General features: G+C 37.7%; 1 protein-coding gene across 11 annotated transcripts in view; it reads right to left on the bottom strand.

Annotated features, from left to right (window-relative positions):
* Positions 1-24,867, bottom strand: part of kiaa1109 (KIAA1109 ortholog) — a 420,067-nt gene that overhangs the window by 102,945 nt on the left and 292,255 nt on the right. For 10 of the 11 annotated variants that reach the window (XM_043674034.1, XM_043674040.1, XM_043674039.1 and 7 more), the window contains 9 exons: positions 22,210-22,260; positions 20,794-21,000; positions 14,275-14,513; positions 13,509-13,753; positions 13,304-13,409; positions 12,462-12,559; positions 9,474-9,668; positions 6,124-6,292; positions 4,243-4,454 (listed from right to left, as the gene is read on the bottom strand). In XM_043674034.1, the coding sequence (XP_043529969.1) occupies positions 4,243-4,454; positions 6,124-6,292; positions 9,474-9,668; positions 12,462-12,559; positions 13,304-13,409; positions 13,509-13,753; positions 14,275-14,513; positions 20,794-21,000; positions 22,210-22,260 (1,522 nt within the window). The remainder of the gene's footprint in view (positions 1-4,242; positions 4,455-6,123; positions 6,293-9,473; positions 9,669-12,461; positions 12,560-13,303; positions 13,410-13,508; positions 13,754-14,274; positions 14,514-20,793; positions 21,001-22,209; positions 22,261-24,867) is intronic. The other variant, XM_043674038.1, reaches the window with a different exon arrangement.

The raw sequence follows: 24,867 nt of genomic DNA, 5'->3' as shown, positions 1-24,867 counted from the left end.
TAGATCAGATGAAAGCTGGGTCAAATAGACAGATTTTAAGTGCCTTAAAGGAGGAAAATGAGATACAGAGAGACAGAGGTTTAAACAAGGAATTTCAAAGCTTGAAGTTGAAACAATGGGAGACATGACTGCCAATACTGTAGCAATTAAAAGTGGAGTTGCAGAGGTCAGAATTTAATGAGTGTAACTATCTCAGATGGTTATATAGCTGGAGGACCTTAGAGTGATAGGAAAGGGCAAAGCCATGAAGAGATTTGAAATCAAGAATGAGAATTTCAAGACATAATACTGAAATACTGACAGGTCAATGCAGGCCAGCAAGTACACAAATGAAAAGGAGAACAGGAGTGTTACTGCAGGGACAGTTGAGGTTTGGATGGCCTCAGGTACACAAGGGGTAAAGTGTGGGAGACCAGCCAGGAATAATACGGAATAGTTGAGTCAAGAGGTAACAAAAGGTATAAATGAGGGTTTCAGCAGCAGATGAGCTACTACAACAGATGTGAAAATCAGATCTTACAGAGATAAAAGCAGATGGTCTTAGTGATGCAATTAGTTTGAAGGCAGAAGGTTACCTTGGGATCAGCCATGACATTAAAGTTGCAAACTGACTTAATCACAGGTTATTGCCAAGGAGTTGTAGCTAAGGAATGGAGTTTGGTGCAGGGACTGCAAGCAAAGGTTTGAACTTCCCAATTTTAATAAACAGAATAAAAGGTCTTTCAGCTATTCACAATAAGGTTGCATTTTGTATTTGCTGTAATTTGAATACATTTTTTATTGTAAATAAGCCTGGAATTAACTGATCACTTTATCATTATTTTAATGGAGATTGGAACTCTTGCTTTTAATGGTAGCAGAAGAATAGCACAACAATGTTAATACTGTCAATATCAATAATAATTTTTAAGTTTTAACTTAAAAATGTTAAATTGATAACAGCAACACCAAAGTAATAGCCTATTTCTTTTAGGTTTATGACAAAACAAATCACAAGCTAGGTTTTGTGAATTCAAATCCAAAGTTTCAAGCTAAACTGGGACAATTTGATCCAGTTTTAATTCTAATGAATTTGTTATTCAATGTTGCATGATATCAATATGTTATCTTCAAAAATGGTTAAACTAAAAATGTTACACAATGTATCAGTTTTTGTCGTTCCTTGCTGAATAAATAGTTTTAAGTTTCCTTTGACGGTGTTTACAGATGGCTGAGGTATCAAATCAAATATGAGTAGAGGAAGGAGAATGGACCAAATGTACAAGAAATGTGACATGGGGAAATGTGACAGCTGGAACACAGGCAGTAGCATACAAACACAAATTTAAAGTCAAAGCATTTGGGATCAGTTTATCAGTATTTGGCAACTTATAGCAGTAAAGTTGAAGGCATGAATGCAGGTGAGATTTGCTGGACCTAAAATCTAGTGACTTTGCCCTTTGTGCTTATTATAAGCCATTGCACAGTCTGCTTTCTGGTTGATTCTATTCATGCAGAGTAATTGAAAGTTGGTAGTGAAAAGTCTCAGGCCTCCAAGCAGTAGTCAGGAGCTGGGCCCAAGATACACCGGGAGATAGAAAAGATGTAGGAAAGGCAAAGTCACAGTGATCATGGGCGATTTCAATATGCAGATGGGCTGGGAAAATCAGGTTGATAATGGATTGCAAAAAAAGGAATTTGTGGAATGTCTACAAAATGGCTTTTTGGAACAGCTTGTAGTGGAGCCCACTAGGGAACAGGCAGTACTGGATTTAGTGTTGTGTAATGAGGTAGACTTGATAAGGGAACTTAAGATGAAGGAATCCTAAGGAGGCAGTGATCATAATATGATTGAATTTACTCTGCGATTTGAGGGGGAGAATCAGATGTTATGGTATTACAGCTGAATAAAGGCAACTGCAAAGGCATGAGGGAGGAGCTGAATAGAATTGACACTGAGAGGAGCACAGCAGGAAAGACTTTGGGACAGCAATGGCGGAGGCCTCTCAAAGTAATTCAGGAGACACAGCAGAGTTTCATCCCGAGGAAAAAGAAGCATGCTACTGGGAGGATGAGGCAGCCATGCCTGACTAGGTTCTAAGAGAGGTAGCTGAAGAGATAGCGGAGGCATTAATGATGATCTTTCAAGCATCACTAGAGTCAGGGAAGGTGCCAGTGAACTGGAAAATCACCAACATCACACCCGTGTTTAAAAAGGGAATAAGGCAAAAGACAGAAAATTACAGACCAATTAGCTTAACCTTGGTCATGGGTAAGATCCTGGAATCCATTGTGAAGGATGAGATTTCTGAATACTTGGAAGTGCATAGCAAAATAGGACAAAGTCAGCATCATTTCTTTAAGGGGAGGTCATGCCTGACAAATCTGCTAGAATTCTTTGAGGAAGTAATGGGTAAGCTAGACCAAGGATGTTATCTACCTGGATTTCAAGAAGGCCTTTGTCAAGGTGCCACACAGGAGGCTACTGAGTGAGATAAGGGCCCATTAGTGTCAGAGGTAAGGTGCCAGCATGAATAGAAGATTGGCTGTCTGGCAAAAAGCAGAGAGTGGGGATAAAAGGCTCCTTCTCAGGATGGCAGCCGGTGACAAGTGGTATTCCGCAAAGCTTAGTGTTGGGACCACAATTTTTCACTTTATACATTAATGATCTAGATGAAGGAACTGAGGGCATTCTGGCTAAGTTTGCAGACAATACTAAGATAGGTAGAGGGATAGGTAGCATTGAGGAGGCGGGGAAGCTGCAGAAGGATTTGGACAGGCTAGGAAAGTGGTAAAGAAGTGGCGGATGGAGTACAATGTGGGAAAGTATGAGATCATGCACTTCATAGTGGGAAGAAATAGAGGCATGGACTATTTTCTATATAGGGAGAAAATTCATAAGTCTGAAGTGCAAAGAGACTTGGGAGTTCTAGTCCAGGATTCTCTCAAGGTTGAGGTTGGGTCAATAGTTCGGAAGGCAAATGCAATGATGGAATTTATTTTCAAAAGACTTGAATATAAAAGCCTTCTGAGGCTCTAAAAAGGCTCGAGCAGAGCACATTTGGAGTATTGCGAGCAGTTTTGGACCCATATCTCAGGATGGATGTACTGGTCCTGGACTGAGGAGGTTTATGAGAATGATCCCAGGAATGAAAAGCTTAGCATATGAGGATAGTTTGAGGACTCTGGGTCTATACTCAATGGATTTTAGAAGGGTGAGGGGGGATCTAATTGAAACTTACAGAATATTGAATGGCCTGGAGACGACAGATGTTGGGTCGATGTTTCCATTGATGGAGAGACTCGGATGCGAGGATACAATCTTAGAGTAAAGGGGAGACCTTTTAGAATGGAGAAAAGGAGAAACTTCTTCAGCTAGAGAGTGGTGAATCTATGGAATTCATTGCCACAGAAGGCTGTGGAGGCCAGATCATTGAGTATATTTAAGACTGAGATAGGTTCTTGAGAATGAAGGGGATCAAGGGTTTAGGGGAGAGAGCAAGAGAATGGGGTTGAGAAACTTATCAGCCATGATTGAATGGTGGAGCAGACTCGATGGGTTGAATGGCCTAATTTCTGCTCAGTCTTATGAACTCAAGTCCCTTGCACATGAAATTCAGTAAAGATTTTTGAAACAAAATGGAACATTGTTTTTGAGTATGGCACTTCAGATGCAATGGATACACACTGATGCCAAGACATTTTCCCCAATATATGAAGAAGAGGAACAAAGATAGGGATGTGAGGAGAAGAGAGTGCCAATTGAACTGTTTACAAAATCTGAAAGTTCTGCCAACAGGTAAATTTCAATCAAGTACAAATGAACTTCAATGATGACCAAGATATTGAAATCAGAGAGTAGCTGAACCATTACAGCAAGGTCCCAGGACTGAGCTCTGATGTTTGCACTCTAGCTGCAGCAAGACTTTAGCAATTAAAATAGCAATTAAAAAATAGCATCATGGCACCTGCAGTTGAGAAAGCAAAATTGTCGAAAAGCATGACTATTTGGATTACTAGAGGGAGATTCTGGCCCTTAAAAACTGTTTCAATAAGGAATCAGTGTTCATGCAAGAAAACCGCTCAAAAGGAAGAAAAACTGTCGTGCTGCAACTGAACACTCATAATATTCAACTGCTTATTATCTTAAATTATCCTATTCTTTTTTGGTATGTTACGAGTGTTCAGTTGCAGCACGACAGAAATTAAATAGCAAATAGCAGTTGAGTTGACTGTTTCTGCTGCAGCGTATTAGTATGCTACCTGTACAGTGCTGGTGATAGGTAAGCAGATACCCAAATCATTCACAGTTAGCTGCAAAAAGAGTGTGCCAAATGCTTGAGCAGAGGTCTGCTGGATTCCAGGCAGTTTGTCAACAACTTCTTTTGTAGCCACATGGATGTCCTTGTGCAGTGCCATCCGCTGTTCATTCCAATTGTCATAAGCAGCTTTGTAGTTCAGCCAGAAAAGGACAGCTTCAAAATGAAAAGTGATGAATAAATTAATAATCAAATTTAAACATTCATATAATCATATTTGTTTTTGCATGCTTAAATAGACTTTTCAATTCTTCACGGATTTTTGTGTATCGAACATATAACTCATTTGCAATATAACGTAAGAATCTAAAAATCAGTATTTAGGTTTATTGTGAGACTCTCAATTCTAAGATATGGCCAAGATGAGATACATATATTTTACCTTATTATACAGCACCAGCTTGAGTACAAAATGATCATTAAAAGTCTTCACTCAAAAAGTTGCAGTCAAACTTCAATGTCAAAATATTCTGTCTGGGATTGAAAGCTGCAACTACTATTTCAAATTCCAAAATTTGCACTGGTGCATTCCCAATTCTGTATTAATTTAGAAATACCTATATATAATTCAATCTACTCTTATGGACATTAGTTTGAAATGTTGATTTCCACTTATGATAAGGTGTGGTGTTGCACCTGGTGAATAAGCAAATGTTATTATGCTATGGAATCCACCTTGTTTTATCAAGGCCAATGGTTGAAATGAGTCATATGCTTTTATGAATTAGTATGGAATTTTTAATTCAAGTTTTGAGAATCAAATTCTGCAACTTTGACAGTTTTCCAAAAGAAAAACTGTATATCCTTTATTGTGACATATTCTATACCATATCTTTTTTTAAAGCCTTGAATGCACAAGTTGTAGGTTTCAGGATAGCGAGAAACTGAGGTTTACTATGCTTAGTTAGAGGAATGCTAATGTTCAACAGAATTAGGATAGAAGTAATGAGTTTCAGCAACACTTTGGAGGAAAGATGCTTACTAACAGAGTAAAATTGACTCAGTGGCAGATTTCATCTCACTGATGGATCTTTAAATACTGTAGGGTTTGATGTTTGCTGCTTTTGCAGCAGCTGAAAAGTAAAACATCATTTTCTGCCAGAACTGTGTGGTGGAACGCCAACACAAAATCTGATGGCACTGAATAATTCATGCGGTGTCTGAAAGTATAGAAGAACAGAAGCTGGGATTTGATGGCAATGGCTCAAAAACCCTTGAGTGTGAAAGCACCAATTGGAGAGATATGGGGATTGACAAAGGTTTCAGAATTGAGGTTGAAACTTTATTGCTGGAACAAGACAGCAGGTCAGGCAGCATCCAGGGAACAGGAGATTCGACGTTTTCGGGCACGGCCCTTCTTCAGGAATGAGCAGAGAGTGTTCAGCAGGAGAAGATAAAAGGTAGGGAGGAGGGACTTGGAGGAGGGGCGTTGGAAATGTGATCGCCCCTCCTCCAAGTCCCTCCTCCCTACCTTTTATCTTCTCCTGCTGAACACTCTCTGCTCATTCCTGAAGAAGGGCCTGTGCCTGAAACGTCGAATCTCCTGTTCCCTGGATGCTGCCTGACCTGCTGTGCTGTTCCAGCAATAAAGTTTCAACTTTGATCTCCAGCATCTGCAGACCTCACTTTCTCCTCAAAGGTTTCAGAATTCCACACAACTGAAATTGCTGGACAATTTGGGAATTGTGACACCCAGAGAAGGATCCCGGAGAGTACGGCAGCACTGAGGAAGAATTTGGTTGAGCTACCTTGCATGGTTAGGTTAGTGGGTTTGGGCATTGGCTAACAGAAGTTAGTTATATTTCTATTGACTGAAAAACCATACCTCTGTCAAAAGCCACTGGTTGTGCATATATTATTGGTCGACTAAGTGTGATGAGAACAGCTTCCCTATCAAAAGCACCACTGATCTCTTCTTGAAGCGCATTCCTCAATCCAATCCGTGTTTTGAAATACGCTACTTGATGAAAATCTGAACCAGCTTCTTCATAGACCTAAAGTAGGACATAAGCAATAGGAATAAAACATCTTCAATAATCAAAAATTAAACCGAGGGCAAACAAACTAAGACACAATGAAAATTATTAAACTAGAACAGACCGAAGGCAGAAGAATGTTGGGTGCTCGAGTACAACGGGGATAAAACAACAAGTGAATAGACTAACTTAACCTTCAACATTTTCACTCAATAAATTAAAAGAGAAGCTTAGCTGATGTAAAACTCTTGATCCTAAAAGAAAAATCAATGGTGTTACAAATGCCACGGAGTCTCCAATAACAAAGAACTGTGGATGCTTCCTGACTCAAAGAAGGGTCACTGGTCTTAAAACCTTAACTCTTTCCATTCACAAATTATGCCAGACCTGCTGAGTTTCTCCAGAATTTCTGTTTTTGTTTCAATAATATAATGCTGTTGTTTGAAGAATTAATTTACAATATGCACTGCTTTGCACTGAGAGAAATAATAAATAAGTAACTTTTTATTGAAGATAAATTGAGAAATGTGTAGTTCATGAAACTTAGAAATTAGATGGAGATGAAATACACATTTGTATCACAATACATTACACTAAGGTAAAGAAAAATGGTGCCAAATTGGGCTGGCAGCTCTCAGGGGAAGGCAATCATTCTGCTCAGGACGACAATATCAGTAATTAGGTTGTTAATGAACTTCCTTCTGCATGGAAGAATTCCAGCAGTTGACCATGCGTGTTGCCAACTGGCATTTCCAGCCACAGTAAGTGAAGATTCTTTGGGAAAATTCTGCCTGATATTGGAGTCTGATCAAGGTTAACCCTGCTGCCAGCTTCTAAGAAGGGGCAAAAGGTGATTTTAAGATTTATAGGCTAGTAAACCTATAAATCTGTAGGAAATAAAACATGAAAAGGTAACATAGAGATCAAGAAACACATAAGTAACAATGCTAAGAACAATTTTATAGGAGGAAGATCAAGCTGTTGAACTTCAAAAGATAATTAATCTTGTGGTAAAATGAATGAGTAATATTGCACAACCACATATTTAACTTCAGCTAGATTTTTGACATGGTATCATAGAAAAGAGAAGTCCTAAATTTCAGAAGCCATGAGGTAGGGAGCTCCTCTTGCAGCAGACCAGAAATTTACTCAGCCAGAGGAGACTATATATCACATGAATATAGAAGTGTTGTTGAATATCAGAAAAGAGAAAAGTTAATTAAAGAGGTGCAGTGGGTATTAATATGGGATCATTTTGTTTCTCAATGATTTCTCAACATGATAAAATTAAAAATTCTTCAAAGGGTGAAAGAAAAAAGGATTAGAAATAACAGGAGATAAAATATAAAAAGGCAACTAAACAAGCTGACAAGTGACACATTTAAAATGAACACATGTAAGGTCACAAGAATAGGAAAGGGGAAGAAGTGCAAGGTCAAAAAAAAACTAATCAGACCATTCACTGATTAGTTCATTGATGTCACCAGCAGAGTCAAAGCAAAGCAAAATAAATCTTAAATAATTAAAAGGAGAAGAGGTATTAGTGAATTGGTATAGAATCACTGCGTGTGTATAGTTCATTTTATCAATGCATAGTGGGAATACCAGTATGTATGCACAGGGGTAAATTAATATACCGACACCAAGATTATAAGCAAAGGTGTGCAAAGCAAAGAATATATGCATCGGATAGAAGATTGCAATGTGTGAAAAATCAAAGATTCAAAAGGGTACAGATAAAATGAATGCTAATTAAACATTTTACATAATTTCAAAACTGTGTGGGTATTAAAAGCTAAGAATAGGGACACTGGATAGACAAGCAATGGAAAGTTGTGGAATATGCTGCCTGAGGTGACCATGTGTAATAATCTTAGCAACTGAAGACTCCTGAGGTAGCTTTCTGCTAATAGATAGAGTCTAGTAGAATACTGTTTAACCTCTGAATTAGGCTGTTAAATAACAATTATAATTGCTGTAAAACATAAATCAATTATGCTCACTTGTATTTTGACCTTTTTTCACCATTTTGTGGAGAACCGCATTTTAATTTTTTTCCAAATGCAGTAACCATGATTATGCAGTCATGCTGCACCAATGCCCCTCTAAATTGCAATGGAGTGGAGGACCAACTAATCTGGTTTACATAAGCTTCCCCCACATTCAGTCACGGGCTATAGATGCTGTTGGCAAGACCAGCAGTTATTTTTTATCCCCAATTAATTTTAAGATGATGTGGTGAAAAACCTTCTTGAACCACTGCAGTTTGTAATGAATGCACACCCATAGTAGATTTGGCTAGGTAATTCTTGGATTTTGACTGAGCGACAATGAAGCAATGGCAATTTTTTTTTCAAATAAGAATTCAGTGCTCCCATACAATTGCTCTTTTTGTTATCCTCAATGCTGGAGTTCAAGAATTTGGTGGATGCTGTCCAAGAAGCCTGGAGAAATGCTGAATATTGCGCAGATGGTACATATTGCAAATATGTTGGGTTAGTGATGGAAAGAGTAAATATTCAGGGTTGCAATGAATGCCAATCAAGATGCTTTGAAACTGACCTCAATAATTCTGGCATTTTGTGTGCTGGCAGAACAGGCTGAAATGTCACTATGCTTTATTATTTATCAACAACAAACAACAAAAAAATGAAAATAAATGTATATAAAGCAGAGCAGGTCAGGCAGCATCTGAGGAGCAAGAGAGTCAATGTTTCAGGCTTATCCCTTCATCTGATCTGTTGGTTTTGCAGTCACTTTGACCTGCCGATGGTCTATTCCATTTCTGGAACCAAATCGACTCTGACTTCTCCAGCATCTGCAATCCTCACTATTTCTGAAATGTATATAAACCCAAAGAGCTCATGAATATCATTTGAAGAAAGTATTCTTTAAAGACCTTTCACCCATAACTAATATCACGGGATTAACATCTGCATGCAAATCCTACCACCTTTTCAGGCCAATTATAGATGGTAATAAATAAGACTGTGATGTCCATGTTTCAAGAATACGTGTAAAGAATTAAGCAATTTAGAAAACCTTTATAGTTTTAAAAGAAGGAGGGGCGGAATAATACATTTTATATATTCACGATTCATGATCAAAACAATTTATTTTCTAATGTCAATACATATGCACTATAATATAATGCAATTTATTGTAATACAGTTAACATTCTGAATGTGGTAAAATATACCTGATGCTTGACAATCTGTCCTAATGCCAGGTTCAAGTCAACCTGACATTTACCAAACAATTTCAGATAGCTGCTGTTACGACCTGCACCAGGCTGAGCTTTCGTTTGGATGCGATTTGAAAGTTCCAGTTCAATTAATCCAGTCTCTAGTCTTACAGCTCTCATTGAAGGGGTAGTTGCTGTAACCTGGATGCCCTAAATAAGAAATGAACACAGTACACACAGATTTTAGAATTCACAACATAGTTACCATTTTCTGGCTCTCAATTTTCATTTATTTAAATTTATAGTATTGGCTTAAATACTTTCGTGACGAATTTTAACACTGTCAAAGTTTGATCGAAATGGAATATGCAGGTCATAAATTCACCTTTACATGCAACATCAATTAAAGTATTTGCTCTATAACTCCAAAAATGCAAAATCAATCAAAAATCAATGTAGCATATATATTTTTCAACAAGAAGCAGCTCAAGAAACAAACTAAATGCATCACAGAATATTATTTCCAGTACCTAGTAAGTATTCTACTAATCACTGCTTTTTATCATGTAAATTCAAGTTGAAAAATATTGAAAAATCTGATATGGAGTCCAACTGGGATTTGGGACTTGCAAAAGAGTCTAGTGGAGACCCTGATACGATCACAAAATGCTATGTGCTACTCTAAGGAGTCAGAGAAATTTTTGAATAAGCTAACATTACACATACACATTGGTTATTAAAATGAAAGGCTCATTATGAAAGACTGATTTGTTAAATATTCCAAAAAAAGTTATTAAGTACCATTATACTGTACTATCTCAAGTTTTTGACCCAACATCTTTATATGGATTCATTTCCCACAACAAAGACAAGATTTCAAATCACTTACAGCTTGGAGCTGCTGTCTTCACAAGCATGTTTCCTTTTCACTCCAGAAATGAATTAGGCCATATTCAGGTCAAAGTGACCCCAGAACCAATGGATCAGGTCTCAACTCTGCAGTCCTGCTGCATCCAGTTATGATCAATAGTGGACAAGTAATAACAACTAACTAATAACAGGAGGTGGTGGTTCTAAGATATGTCTCACATCTGCAAATATGGGGAAGTCCAGCATTTAATGAAAAGACAAGGCTGAAGCATTTGTATCTGTCTTCAGCCAGAAATCGATCCACAACAGCTTCTTCCCGAGTTCCTCAGCATTACAGATGGCATTCTTCAAACAATTTGATGCACTCCAAGTAGAAAGGCAGTGGCATAGTGCTAATGTCACTGGACTAGTAATTCAGAACGCTAGGTTCTGGGAACATGTTTTGAATCCAGCACAGCAGATAATAAAATCTGTATTTAATAAACATCTGGAAATAAAAAAACAGGCCTAACTGTCAACTGTCATAAAACCCATCTGGTTCACTAATGTCTTTCTGGAAAGGAAATCTGACTTCCTTACCTAGTCTGCCCTACACGTAACTCCACACCCACAGCAAAATGCCCCCTCAGGAATTAGAAATAGGCAATAAATGGCCACATCCATGAAAGAATACAAAACAGAAATCAAGAAAACAGGCGAGGGCACAGGATACGACAAAGGCTATTAGCTCCAACAACATCCCTGACAAAGGTACAAAAGAATGGCTCTGTTTCATTGAGTTGTAACAGGCACAAAGTTCATAAATTGTTTTTTATAAAGAACAAAGCTCTACATACTAATCTATTTTCCAGAAAATGCAAATGCAAATATATTAAACTCGGAATCTGAGTGACAACCCTAAACTGGTTACTAGTGTAATTCTAAGCACATTTGGGTTGTTCAGTAAATCCTTTTCAATTACAAAATCACATCTTATGTTGGATACCATGTTTTGAGTTTTGCAGGTGTTGGTTGGTTGCGTATGGTCAGTACTTAGCTTATTGCAAACAGCCGCAAGGATATACTAATTCACAATTCACTAGTCTTTGGGATGTATGGCTACATATGTCACAGATTCTGTTGCATCAACGTTCAAAAGATCTTATCCATGCTCCCATGCCAAAGTACGTTTTTCTACCCAATACCGCATTGCCCCTCAAACTCCATTACAAGCCACCAACCCATTTTGCATGGTTCTCATACTCTCCCATACCCAGCTACTACACCTTTGTGCCTGGTCACCCACTATTTAGAAAACTATAGCAACTGTAAGTAGTGTTTAAAAAGTTTTTTAAAAAAACGTAATTCTTATCTTTCCATTTTCTTAAAAGAAAGTCTTCACCACAGGACAATAATATTGTCAATCACCTAAGCCATTGAAAATATCAACAGCAGAAACTGTATGCACCAGAAACTATATGCACTTGAAACCTCTACCTTGTGTAAATAAACAAAATGCAATTGGCAGAAGAGATCAGAATGCCTGAGCTGACAATAAAGCAATGCTTACCCTGATGCTCAGTTATTTCTAATGAATGTCTGGGCTGAGTCACTAGTCATTGTTACTAAGGCTTCACTGATTTTCTAAAGTGGCTGAATGGGCTTGGAAATGCCAAAGCATGGGCTGGAGGTTTCCCAAGACAAGCCTTTTAAGCAGTTCACACCAGCATCCATTAGCCCGTTACTGCCTCTAAACTCTTTTCCAGCTGGCATGACTGTCGCCTGCACTTGCATCCTCACTCCCACATGATGAAAATCCAATCCCTCTGTGCACTGCCAACTGAAGCAGGCGGATAAAGCTAAGTCTCCTAATTCTTGCTATCCAGCCCAATATGAATGTGTTAAAAGAATGAATAAATAAATTAATTAATTGAAATTTACTTACAGAAGGCGATATCTTTTCAAAAGGATTGCAAAGTGGATCACATAATAGGTTGCAGGTTAAGGTTCTGGATGTAGGTTTGCTCGCTTAGCTAGAAGATTCGTTGCTCAGCGAGCAAACCTTCAACCAGAGCTATAAATCTTTGCAAAACTCGTTATCACATAATAGCTTCCATGACTTTCTCTGAATTTTATTGTAACTAAAGTTATTACCTTAAATTGCAGATTCAAAGAATACAACAGAATCTTTGGCTTTTCTCCATCCATTAATGTATCATGTTCATTCCATAGTGGGATAGGTTGCTCCCCTCCTGCAAATAAACACGTTTTATAAATATGCTTTCTAATGTTAATTTTTGACATTCCTTATAAAGGGATGCACGTGAAACAAAGTTTTAATTTCAAATATACTAATTCAAGGTACTGCTGATGGGCTGATGAAATCATGGAAGAGAAAGCCATGGCTAAAGAAATATTCATGAATAGATCCCATCTTTTAGTAACTCAACATGTTAACTAGTGCTGCTTGCTTCCCAATATGACCCCACTGTGCTGGGTAATTGAGCCATCCACTGCAATAGCAGTGCAAATATATTTAAAACAGTTACCTACCCTGGATCAAGCATTACTAAATAGTTTTGCAGTATTATAATTGACACTTTGACACTTAAAAAGACAGAGTTAAACAAAGATTATTGAAGCACAATAGCACAGAGCAAATATCTCAAGACTAGTCGTTCTTAGTCGTCTGACAAGGACAAAACAGAAATTAAAAGGAAACAGAAAATAACAAAATAATTTAAATGCTTGAATTCATTTTCCCTTAAAGGCCAAATTAAATACACTAATTTTGGAACTTTCATAATATTCATGGCAAACAACATGCCCTTACATCCTGCTTTTAAAACAGCTAGAATGCCTCAAGGTTCTTAACAGAGGGAAAAAAAATACAGATCTTTTATGATTATATTCAAAAGGATGAGAACATCTTCATGAGCAGCAAGTCAAATTGTTTTCAAAGCTAATTTCAAATTGAAAGTTTTTTTAAAACATACCAGAAACTTTCTGAATGACTTCATTAACCTCCTTCATGAAAACTTTCTGCAAAAAGACCAATTGATTCAAAAGATCTGTTGTCAAGTTGTGCTCAAAAGAACCAACCTATGAAAAACAGGAAAACCATTAAAATTATTTTTTTTCCTAATTCTCCATGCAGTTTACTAATCTGGTATCAGCTTTATTTGCCAACTTCTACTGTACCTCAGCAACACAGCGTAAATAGTTCCCCTGCAGATAATTGCCTTGTTTCAACGGAAACTCATCCCCATTCCAGGATTTGTCTGGGTAACTCTCATGTTCCTCCATGATGTATTCTCCGGACATTGTGACCTGTGGTAGGTTAAGGCTGGCTGACGGAGGTAACGCTGCCATATCAACAGGTGTCACTTTGGACTGGAAACGTAGCTTGTGATTGGGCAGCTCAAATGTGAATCTAGTTTGGGCTCCTAATGATTGGAAGAGCACATTTTAACAACAGAATTCTTCAAATGTTATCTATCACAACTTGTAACAAACTCTCCCTGATAAATACATGGAATCTATGGCACACCATTTAGACAACAATTTTCTTACCAGAGAGCAACAAGCACCACCTTCATTCCAATTGTCTCGGTAATCACAAACCCTTTCATACATTTCCTTCATTCCTCAGCTCATACAGCTTTACATTTCAACCATTCTCCAGCAACAAAAAGATAATGAATAGATGTACAGCCATGTTGAAGAAAATGAAATCAAAAATAGCCCCTTAAAGCAAAATTTTGAAATCAGAACTTGTACATTTATAATTACTGAACATGTCAGCATTCATTTATGCTAGTGCCAAGAATTTGGATAGATTTTACAAAATTAAATTAAAAAATCAAACCAATTTAGGATTCCCATTTATTTAATGCAAAATTTTAACAATTTTCATAGTTCACAGTGACTGTAGCCATTCACTTTGTGCTAATTTACACACTAGTACCTGTCATTCCATGACTTTTCATCCTGCCCATTTTGTACTCTGCTTTGAGAGATGGCAGTAGTGCTGCACCAATGGTAATTCCATCCAATAAGGCACTAAATTTAAGTACAATTGGCTTCTTTTCCAAACCTTCTGGCAGCTGAGGAAATTCATTTGTTTCAACAGGTGTTTGATTGACACTTGAAACAGGTTTCTCACATGTTTGTGGAGTGGAGAGATCTTCCTTTGTCATCGATACACTACACAAGAAAATTATACTTGAATATTGTCTAAATATTAACATTTAATGATTTTGTTCTTGAACAGAAGTGACTGCTAACATATACTAATACAGAAGAATTATTTTTGAATTGCAATTCACATATTGATTCTTTTTACACTATTAGTATTATCATGAAACCATTTAAGCAAGTTTTCAAATTCTGACCTTAACTGATCAAAATTATATATGAACCAGTGATCATTGTTATTATACGTAGGGTAATTTTACTTCAGAAAATAATTGGAAGAATGTTGCAGCATTTTCTTACACTTCAGATGCAAATTCAAAAAAATACTATTAAGGCTTTCAGACTGGAAACAGTTATTCTCTCTCTCATCTGATCAGCCATTACGTCCACAAAAACCTCAACAAATATTATCTGGAAATTCAATGGTGGTCACAGTCAAATGACTTTTATCTGCAGTTTTTAAAAAAACTCTGGCCATCAGTTAGTATTGTGATTAATGTATGACAAAATATATATTTTCTATTCCTTTTATGTTATATGATGTTTCAGCATACAACTTTAGCCAAAGGTGCCTGTGGAAAGATCCTTTTCTGTTGTGATTGCACAAGTGCACAAACTTTAATAGTACATGCCATCCCAAATGCGGGCCCTAAATAGATTTTCCCTGCTTGGCACTGTTCAGAAACAACTGTGATAACTGCACGGCAAAATAAAGATTTTCTGCTCTTTCTATTTTCTGTGGTGTTTTAGCATACAACTTTAGCCAACTGTTTCTGTGGAACGATCCTATTTTCTGTGTGCATACGAGTGCACAAACTTGATAAAACATGCCATGGGAATATGTGTTCTAAATAGATTTTTCTTCTTCTTGATTTTGTTCAGGAAGTAACCAAATAAAAGGTTATTTGTTTACCATTTTGAAATGGTTAACAGGGAATTACAAACAATAATAATTAAATGGAAGGAGGAAAAGACAAAGCATCGACACAGTTTATCAAGGTGATAGTTTTGATCAACACTCAGGTCTATTTTGTTATGTCAAAGAAATGTCTATAACTTGAACGATGTCCCATGGCACAAATCGTAGCTTTGACTGTTTAGCTTTATAACTTCAGTGATAAACATATCTTCAAAAAATTTCCACAAGAACAGAAGCTAAATTTGAAGACGACTGAAACAAATGCACAAAAGGCATTTTGTGCATGGTCCAAGATATTGTGAGATTTAATAAAGCAGGGATATGCAGATTTTGCTGTGTCTGTTTAAAGGGAAAAAAAAGATTGTGAATTAGAATTCAACTTCTCCAAAAGCCTGTTTTTAAATAACAGGGAAGCTACAGGAAGATTTAAATACCATGGGAAACTGGATGCCTAGCTGGCAAATGGATTTCAGTGTAGATAAACAAAAAATGTTTTACATGCATTTGACAACGTCATTCATATTTGGCTGATGCAAAAGATTAAATCAAATGGGGTCCACTGTGAGTTGATAAATTGGACACAAAATTGGCTTGCTCACGGAAAACAGAAGGCAACTGTGGATGAAGTGGTTTGCTGACTGGAGGTCTGTGATCAGTGGTGCTCCACAAGGAACAGTACTGGGACTTCTGCTGCTTACAACATATATCTGGATGAAAGTGTGGATGGTCTGACTAGTAAGTTTTCTGATGACACAAAAATTGGTTGAGCTGTGGATAGTGAGGACGGTTGTCAAAGGATACAGCAGGATACAGATCAGTTGAAAAGTTGGGCAGAGAAATGGTAGGTGGTGTTTTATCTGAACAAGTATGAGGTGATGCATTTTGGTAGGTCAAATGCAAGAGGAAAATACACAGTAAGTGGCAGGATCTTTAGGAGCACTCAAAATTCTTGGGATGAAAGTCTACAGCTCCCTGAAAGTGGCAACGCAAGTGGATAGGTAGTAAAGAAAGCAGATAGCATGCCTGCCTTCATCAGTTGGGCAACGAGTATATGAGTTGGCAAGGCATGTTGCGGCTATATAACCCCTTTAGTTGGACCACATTTGGAGTATGTGTGCAGTTCTGGTCACGACACTACAGGAAGATTGCAGAGAGCCTACAAAGGAGGTAACCAAGATGTTGACTGGATTGGTGTTAGCTATAAGGGCTTGTACAATAAGGTTGGACAAACTTGGATTGCTTTTGCTAGAGTGTCAGAGCCAAGAAGCAACATGAAAGTAGTAAAATCACAAGAGGCAGCGATAGGGGGATAGTTGGTATCATTTTCCTCAGAAGGAAATGTCAAATACAAGGGGCCATAGTTTTAAGGTGAATCATAGAATCCCTAGAGTGTGGAAGTAGGCCATTTGGCCCATCAAGTCCATACCAATCCTCTCAGACCCAGGTGAGAGAAGGAAAGTTTTAAGATGTTCAACGCAAGTTTTTTTACACAAAGGATGGCACATGCCTGGAATGCGTTGCCTGGGAAGGTGGTAGAAGCAGATACAACAGCAACGTTTCAGAGCCATTTAGACAAACATGTAACAAGCAAGTGTTAGAGGGGTACGGACCACATGCAGGCAGATGGGATTAGTTTAGAATGGTATTGTGTCGGTGCAGACATGGTGGGCTGAAGGGCCTGTTACTGTGCTATACTGTTCTAAGTCAATAAAACAAAAATCTCAGAAGAGTCAACTGTATATGGGAAATGAAAGATTTATAGATTTTGATTAATTATAAATTGACGTTAGCACAATTGTGCTCGACTAACAATGAGTACATAATTCAGATGTTGCTATTATGAAAAGAACAATTTCGACCCAAATAGTGAGGTAACCTTGCTATCTATAGATTATTGATGTGACTGCCTTTGGAATTCTATATTCAGTTCTATTTCCCACAGGCCAACAATGGAAATCACAGCTTCTGAGAACAACCTATAAGATTGAGGAGATAAAGGTATTGAAATACAATGAGCAAAATAAAACAACTGGGAAAATTATCATTGGAAAAGAGAAAGTTGGGAGATGATAGATTTGCGTTTTTTTTAATGATTTGAATTGAACTAGATAACATAGATCAAGACAATCCACTTCTTTTTGTATAGAACTGCAAGCAGCAAATTCAAAAGTAATTTACAAGAAAGCAATGTGAAACTGGGAAATCTTGAAACAATTTCCCATAGGAGGTAGCAAGGGCCACTGAGTGCTGTCTCATTCAAATTAAATCAACTCTTTCCTAAAAATAGCACGAATATCTTTCAGAAATTTTACATACATCTGGTAAGTAAAACAAACTCAAGAGAAAAAGATGACTTTGACCTTTAGTCTTCTGTAGAATAAATGAAGAGATTGATTATAACGTTGGAAAAAAGTGTCATGATTCATGTTTTTAGGATGTTGGTAAATTGGACATTGTGTATCATGTCAAGCTGTTATATTCCTGAACTTGAACTACAGACACAGATGCTGAACTTGAACTACAGATACAACCTGTGCTGAGCAGAGCCAAGTACAGAGTGTCGCACATAGCGCTAAATCACAGGGCTCCTTTGTTCAGCATGGTTGGGCTTGGGCAGAATTGCTCCATTCCATGACCAGAATGAGATCATCCCCATATGCAAAATAGAGAGATTCTGAGGGGTTGCTCCTCCAATCTCAGGTTTTTCTCAATCCTGTGTGCTATTAGTAGGCCTGCCAGGAAGCGGTAGGGATAAGGTGAAGAAAGTAGGAAACTGCAAGGGTATGGGGGTAAAGGAGGAGGATGGAAGAACTGGATGTGCAGGGGAAGGAGGAGACTCCATGAGATGGCAGAATAAAGGAGGAGACTGCGAATGGTGGGAGGCAATGAGAAGGTTGCAAGGGGTGAGGAATTGAGGAGACAGAAAGTGCTAGGGTAATGAACAAACTGCAAGTGGTTGTGATGGGGTAATGAGGAGGTTACAAAGGATTGAGGGGAAGGAAGCGGTGTCAAGCGACTGGGTGAAGTAGGAGTCTCGACTGGTTGGGGGAAGAAGTTTTAAAAAAAAAGTGAGGGACCAGGAAGAAAGCTGTATTGGGATGAAAGGGAGGAAGCTGATTGGGAGGGGACAGTTGTAAGGTGGGGACAGAGGAAGTTAGAAAGGAGAGGGAACCATTTTGAAATTGTCAACAACAGAATACTCAATAACAAGGGTACCTGGATAATTTGAAATTAAATGTGGGATTTCTATCTTAATGGTGCATAAAATCAGGAGCTACTGTTTGGGGTGAAATGCAGTAGATGCTACTGAGATCAACACTTCCAACTGTTAAATTTAAGTCTGTAAGACTGAGATCTAAGATGTTGTAAATAGTGCAGCGACTGCCTGGTTAAAATGTTCCAGGTTTTTAGAAATGCGAGGGAAACACTAACTGTGACTTAATCAATCAATCAATCAGTCTTCAGAATATGTTCAGGGAGATCGCGTTTTTTGTGTAGAACTTGTTAGTTATTTTGAAAAACCAAACTTCTGTTGCCTGTGGTCTTGAGCCAATTTAAATACTGTTTTGTGTAGGGAGTTAATGCTTACCTTTTGAAGCATTAACGCGCTTTGACTTTATCGAGGGTTGATAATTAAGGAAATTGATTAGTTCCTCTGATTCTGTTCGAATCCAAATATCTAATGTTAACTCAAGTATTAAAAGGAATTGCTATTATGTGACTGCATTATTTAATAAATAAGTTAGTGAGAATGTAAAAAAGAGCTCCAGAAACCAAAAAGTGGCATCTGAAAATTATGAAGCAGCCCTCAAGAAAGTTTCAAGAGCCCTCAAAAAAAAAGGAATTAGAATTACCTAAGAAGGGGTGGCACGGTGGCTCAGTGATTAGCATTGCTGCCTCACAGTCAGGGACCCGGGTTCGATTCCGGCCTCAGGCGACTGTCTGTGTGGGAGTTTGCAAATTCTCCCCGTGTCAGCATGGGTTTCCTCCCACACTCTAAAAGATGTGCAGGTTAGGTGAACTGGCCATGCTAAATTGCCCATAGTGTTAGGTGCATTAGTCCGGGGTAAATGTAGTGAAATGAATCTCGGGGGGGGGGGGTTACTCTTCAGTGGGTTGGTGTGGACTTGTTGGGTCGAAGGGCCTGATTCTATACTGGAGGGAATCTAATCTTAATCTAATCTAAAGCAGAGTTGGTTGCACAATATAGACAGGTGGAGTAAGGGGCCTGTAAATGGGAGAAGCACCAGAGTCCATTATTTTCTTCCTGGTCCTGGTGCTGGGCAATTAAACTTAAAATCCAATCTGCAGGAACAATATTTCATTCAGCAAAAGGTCAATCTATGGAACAGGGTCCAAGGGAGCGCGTGCAAGCAGTTCATATTGATTAATTTAAATTAGCTAGAACTCGTTCAGAAAGGAATAGCCCATTATCTTTGGGTCTCCAGATCAAAGAGATGGGACATACAACCTAAGATGCACTTTGGAACCCTGTGGAAGCACGAACTCACTGAGAATTGCCTACAAAGATTCAACCTTGTTCCCCTTGTTAACACTCTTGTTTCCCAAGACTTTCTAAGAAAGTTTTTGATTCTGAGTTACTAACTGAATAGTTACCCAGGAAATGTCAGACAGAAAAATCCTAACTTAATTCCTTGGAAAATCTGCAACTTATCCATTTGTCAATCATACACTGGCACAGCACTCTCTATGCTGCCACCCTCTTCCTCCTGACCTGCCCACCAACTCCCTGACTGAAACTGACTAGCCTCAAACCTGACAACCTCTCACAATATGACCCAACTACCTAGTGACTCAGCTTGACCTCAGCACCCTCCCCAGCTGCAGTCTTACCCACCCATCACCAAACCCAGTTGTCAAGCTACCCACCGATGTACCTACATAGCCACCCACTCATTCCCTCATAACCCATTCACTAAAATATCAAAACTGCTTACATGTCACAAACATTTTCAGTGTGTCAAAATACTTACCAGGATAAGGCAGCTGATGCCTTAAAAAAAGCAAGTTTGTCTCTGTATCATGTCAATGATCAGCAGGACATGAAGAGCTTATCCTAATCCTAATGCAGGAAGACCATTCTGAAGATGCTGAGACCAGAAAATCTGACCCAAAATGCAAAGCTTTGTTGGGGCACAAGAAAATAGGAACAGAGTGGTATTCAGACAGGGATTGCTGCTCCTTTTAAGAACTAAGTCTACATTTTGGATGCACATAAATAAATTCACATATGTGTGTTAAGTTTATCTCATTTGTATGAAGCTGCTGGTTTTCAACCATGGTTTCCAAACCTCTCCATGAGTTTACAATAAAAAAAAACCTTATGGTTTTTTTTTGTGAAATGCTTACTTTGTTGATGGTTGACGAATGAGATCAGAAATCTGCTTGGAGAGCTGATGAGAACTGCGAACCATCATACTGTGCAATGTGGCAGGATGCTGTGGGATATTGATACTAATGGCTCCTACTTTTATAACCATTGTGTTGTTCGTCTTCAATCCTCTCTGGGCACTATAAAGAGCCTGAGATTTGGCAATACTGCATTTAACTACCGTTCTAGAAAGAGAAACACAACACATCAAAATTCATCTGCCAACAATATTGAAAATGTCAAACAGGAAGAAACAAAATGCTTCAGCACAGAAACAGATCATTCATTTATCATGTCAAACTATTGATAAATTAAACACCCAATCTAATCCAATTTTCCTGCTTGATCCCAACATATTTCAATATTACTCTTTTCAACAATGACTTTTTTTAAAATTAATGAACTTTGCTTGAGCAACAAATTGGCAATGTGCCAGAGAATTCCACATTCTGACCATCCTCTATGAAAGTTAGTTCTTTCCCACTTCACCATTAATTAGCAACTTTAAATGTTTGTACTCTTGTTGTTGGTTTTCTGAACAGTAAAATTTATCAATTACTCTTCACATTATAAACTTTCATAAACAGTATTTGAAAATTTGGAAGATTTCTCGCAGCTATAGGAAACAAAACAGCAAGTCTGAGCAATTGTAACTCAGAGAGTACCCTAGTATTTCTACACCTTCCTTACTTTATTTATTGTAGAATCTTTCTCTATAATGGGATTTCTGAAATTATACACCATAGCTTTCACTTCCAGTCAATATTTCTCATGTTGAACTATAATTCTATTTATTTCTAATATTATAGAATGATACTAAACCAAAACAGTTTACTATTCATGACCCAAAATCAGAAACTAAGTCAGAAATTCAAAACAAATAAAAGAAACACTACATTTAAATATGAGAACAGCAATATCCTGTGATGTTTAAATACTATCTGCATTCAATTTATTTTGGATTTACATATTTCTAAGTTCACCAGTTCAATCAAATAATTCCTGTCTTCAGTTAAAAGTAAACTGTAGCATCAAACCAAAGGTTTTCTAAGTATAGAAAAATATACATAGTAGAAAAATTTATGTTTAAATTTGCAAAGCTACAAGTTAGTTAATTCAGCATTATGGAAGCTATGAAGACCACAAAAGCTTTTGTAATTATTCATTAATCATAAATTTGTCTGTTTTCTAATTTAAGGTAAATGAACAGTAGGCATTAAAATATACATGCACAAATTAAAAGTAAAATATTTATTCTTTTGAGGAAATTAATACATCCTTTGAACTGTTCTAACATAATATTATGACGTAATACTGGGCTAAATTAGAAAGAGTTCTGTTAGTGTTTCCACTAAGTCAAAAATGCAAACTGAAATCATGCTAGTTTGACATACAGAAATTCTTGTTTGACTGTACTTGTAGGTGAAGTTGGAAAATCCTCCAGCCTAAGCAAGATGGTTGTAGAGAAAGCAAGAAAATAAAAAGAGAGCAAATGAAATATAGACATTCATGCACAAACGTCTATTCAAACAGTGGACCCCTTAGTGTGCAGATCTATATATTTTGTAACATTTCATTAATTTGATCAAAATACTCAAACTCATCAGCTGAATTTCAGTAAAATACATTTTTCTCATTATTAAACATGATTAATTTCTTTACCATAATACAACACACACTAAGGGTAACCACATCAATAATAAAAAGAACTGTAAATTTATGAAGACGTACTGTATTAGTAAACAAGCATTGTGAAATTCATCAACTTGTGGACGAACTACAGTTTGTAGGAATATTCAGAAACTTAAAAGTCATAATGCGTTTAACAGATTTAAAAGAAAATATGCAAGAAAAGCACTGCAATTTCAAATAATCTGGGCTCATCAAGTTATACATTTCCAGTGATATCCAATATTGTATGCCAAGTAAAAGGACTAGTGTTAAAGAAAAGAAGCAGTCAGTCATGGACCACCACTATCAGAAATCAGACGTTACCTTTCACTATTTCAACATTTCAAATGTCACCAATTATCAGGTTCCAAAAATTGTCACTGGACCATATGTATGAACATACAAATTAGTAGGCTGCTCATTCCCTTAATGGATCAATACACCTTTGCTAAGCAGATTACTCCACGTTATTGCCTGCCCTTGATGACCTCTTACTCCCTCTACTTATCAAGAGCGTATCTACCTCTATCCATCTCAAAAATATTCAAAGACAACGCTCCACCGTCTTTTGAAGAGGAGTTCCAAAAACAATGTGAAAACATCTTTTCTCATCTATCTTAAATGATGACCTCTTATTTTGAAGCAATGACCTGTAGTTCTAGATTCTAGTGTATGAGAAAACATCCATTTCTCATTCACAGTGCTCTGACTCATCCAGATCTTACATGTTTTAATCAACTTGTTTCTCATCTTTCTAAACTCCAGAGGGTACAAGTCTAGTCTGTCCAACCTCTAATCATAAGACAATTTACCTATTTCAAATATTAATGAACTTTCCTTGGACTATTGCCAACATATCTACTTCCTTCCAAATGACCAATACTTTACAAAGCACACTAGTTGTTGTCCTATATAAATGACACATTACCTCTCTTTCTTTTGTATTTGATTCCCCTTCTAATAACAATAACCTTCTATCATCTTTCCAAATTACTAGCTGTAATTTCATATTAAATATTTGTGATTCACATACAAAAACATCAGATCCCTGTGCATCTCCTTGCTCTGCAATCTCTCCTGATTTAGATATGTTATTCCTACAATATGAACAATTTCAAATTTTCCCTCCATTTACCAGATCTTTACCCACTCAATTATCTATACTCTTTATAACCTTCTGTCCTCTTCACTACTTATTTTCCAGCCTATCTTTGTATAATCAACAAAATGAACAACCATACCTTCAATTCCTTCATCTAAGTCATTTATAGAACAGTTAAGCTTTTCTAATGTTATTCTACAATCCATAAAATTCCAAAATCCAGTAATAACTTGGTTACAAGCATTCTGGACTCCATAAATTAGTGTGCGCAGTGAAAAGGTACAATAAAACAATGGGACTTTTTTTTGCTTATTGTGTGTAGCTGTATTTGCAATTATGAGTACTACTTTGCATAACTTTGCATTAAAAAGTGCCAAGGGCAGGACGTTCAATGCATGTTTCAGTGGGTTTGACTGATAATATATCGCACTCTATAACATAATTGTGATTGCACCGTGCTCAGGACCATACGCGATTCCTCAGATACTGAAGCAATCTGTGCTCAAATGCAACAAGATCTGGACAACATCCTGGCTTGGGCTGACAAGTGGCAAGTAACATTTGCGCCACATAAATGCCAGACAATGACCACCACTAACAGAGATGACTAACCACCGCCCCTTGACATTCAACAGTATGACCATCACTGAATCCTCCGTTGTCAACATCCTTTGAGTTACCATTGACCAGAAACTCGACCGGACTCACCACATAAACAAAGTGGTTACAAGAGCAGGTCAGACACTAGGGATACTGCGGCAAGTAACTCACCTCCTGACACCCCAAAGTCTGTCCACCATCTACAAGTCAGGAGTCTAATGGAATACTTTCCACTTGCATGGTTGATTGCAACTCCAATAACACTCAAGAAGCTTGACACCATCCAGAACAAAGCAACCCGCTTGATTGGCACCACATCTACAAACATTCAATCCCTCCACCACCGGCGCGCAGTAGTAGCAGTGTGTATTATCTACAAGATGCACTGTAAAAATTCACCAAAGATCCTTAGACAGCACCTTCCAAACCTGCGATCACTTCCATCTGGAAGGACAAGGGCAGTAGGTACTTGGGAACACCATAAACAGCACCTTCCAAACCTGCGACCACTTCCATCTGGAAGGACAAGGGCAGTAGGTACTTGGAACACCACCACCTGCAAGTTCCCTTCGAAGCCACTCACCACCCTGACTTGGAAATATACCGCCGTCCCTTCACAGTCGTTGGGTCAAAGTGCTGGAATCCTCTCCCTACCGGCATTGTAGGTAAACCCACAACA

The sequence above is a fragment of the Chiloscyllium plagiosum genome, chromosome 32 (genome assembly GCF_004010195.1).
Source record: "Chiloscyllium plagiosum isolate BGI_BamShark_2017 chromosome 32, ASM401019v2, whole genome shotgun sequence".
NCBI lineage: Eukaryota > Metazoa > Chordata > Chondrichthyes > Orectolobiformes > Hemiscylliidae > Chiloscyllium > Chiloscyllium plagiosum.
Note: the sequence above shows the minus strand (reverse complement) of the source record. Positions and strands in the feature narration are given on the sequence as shown.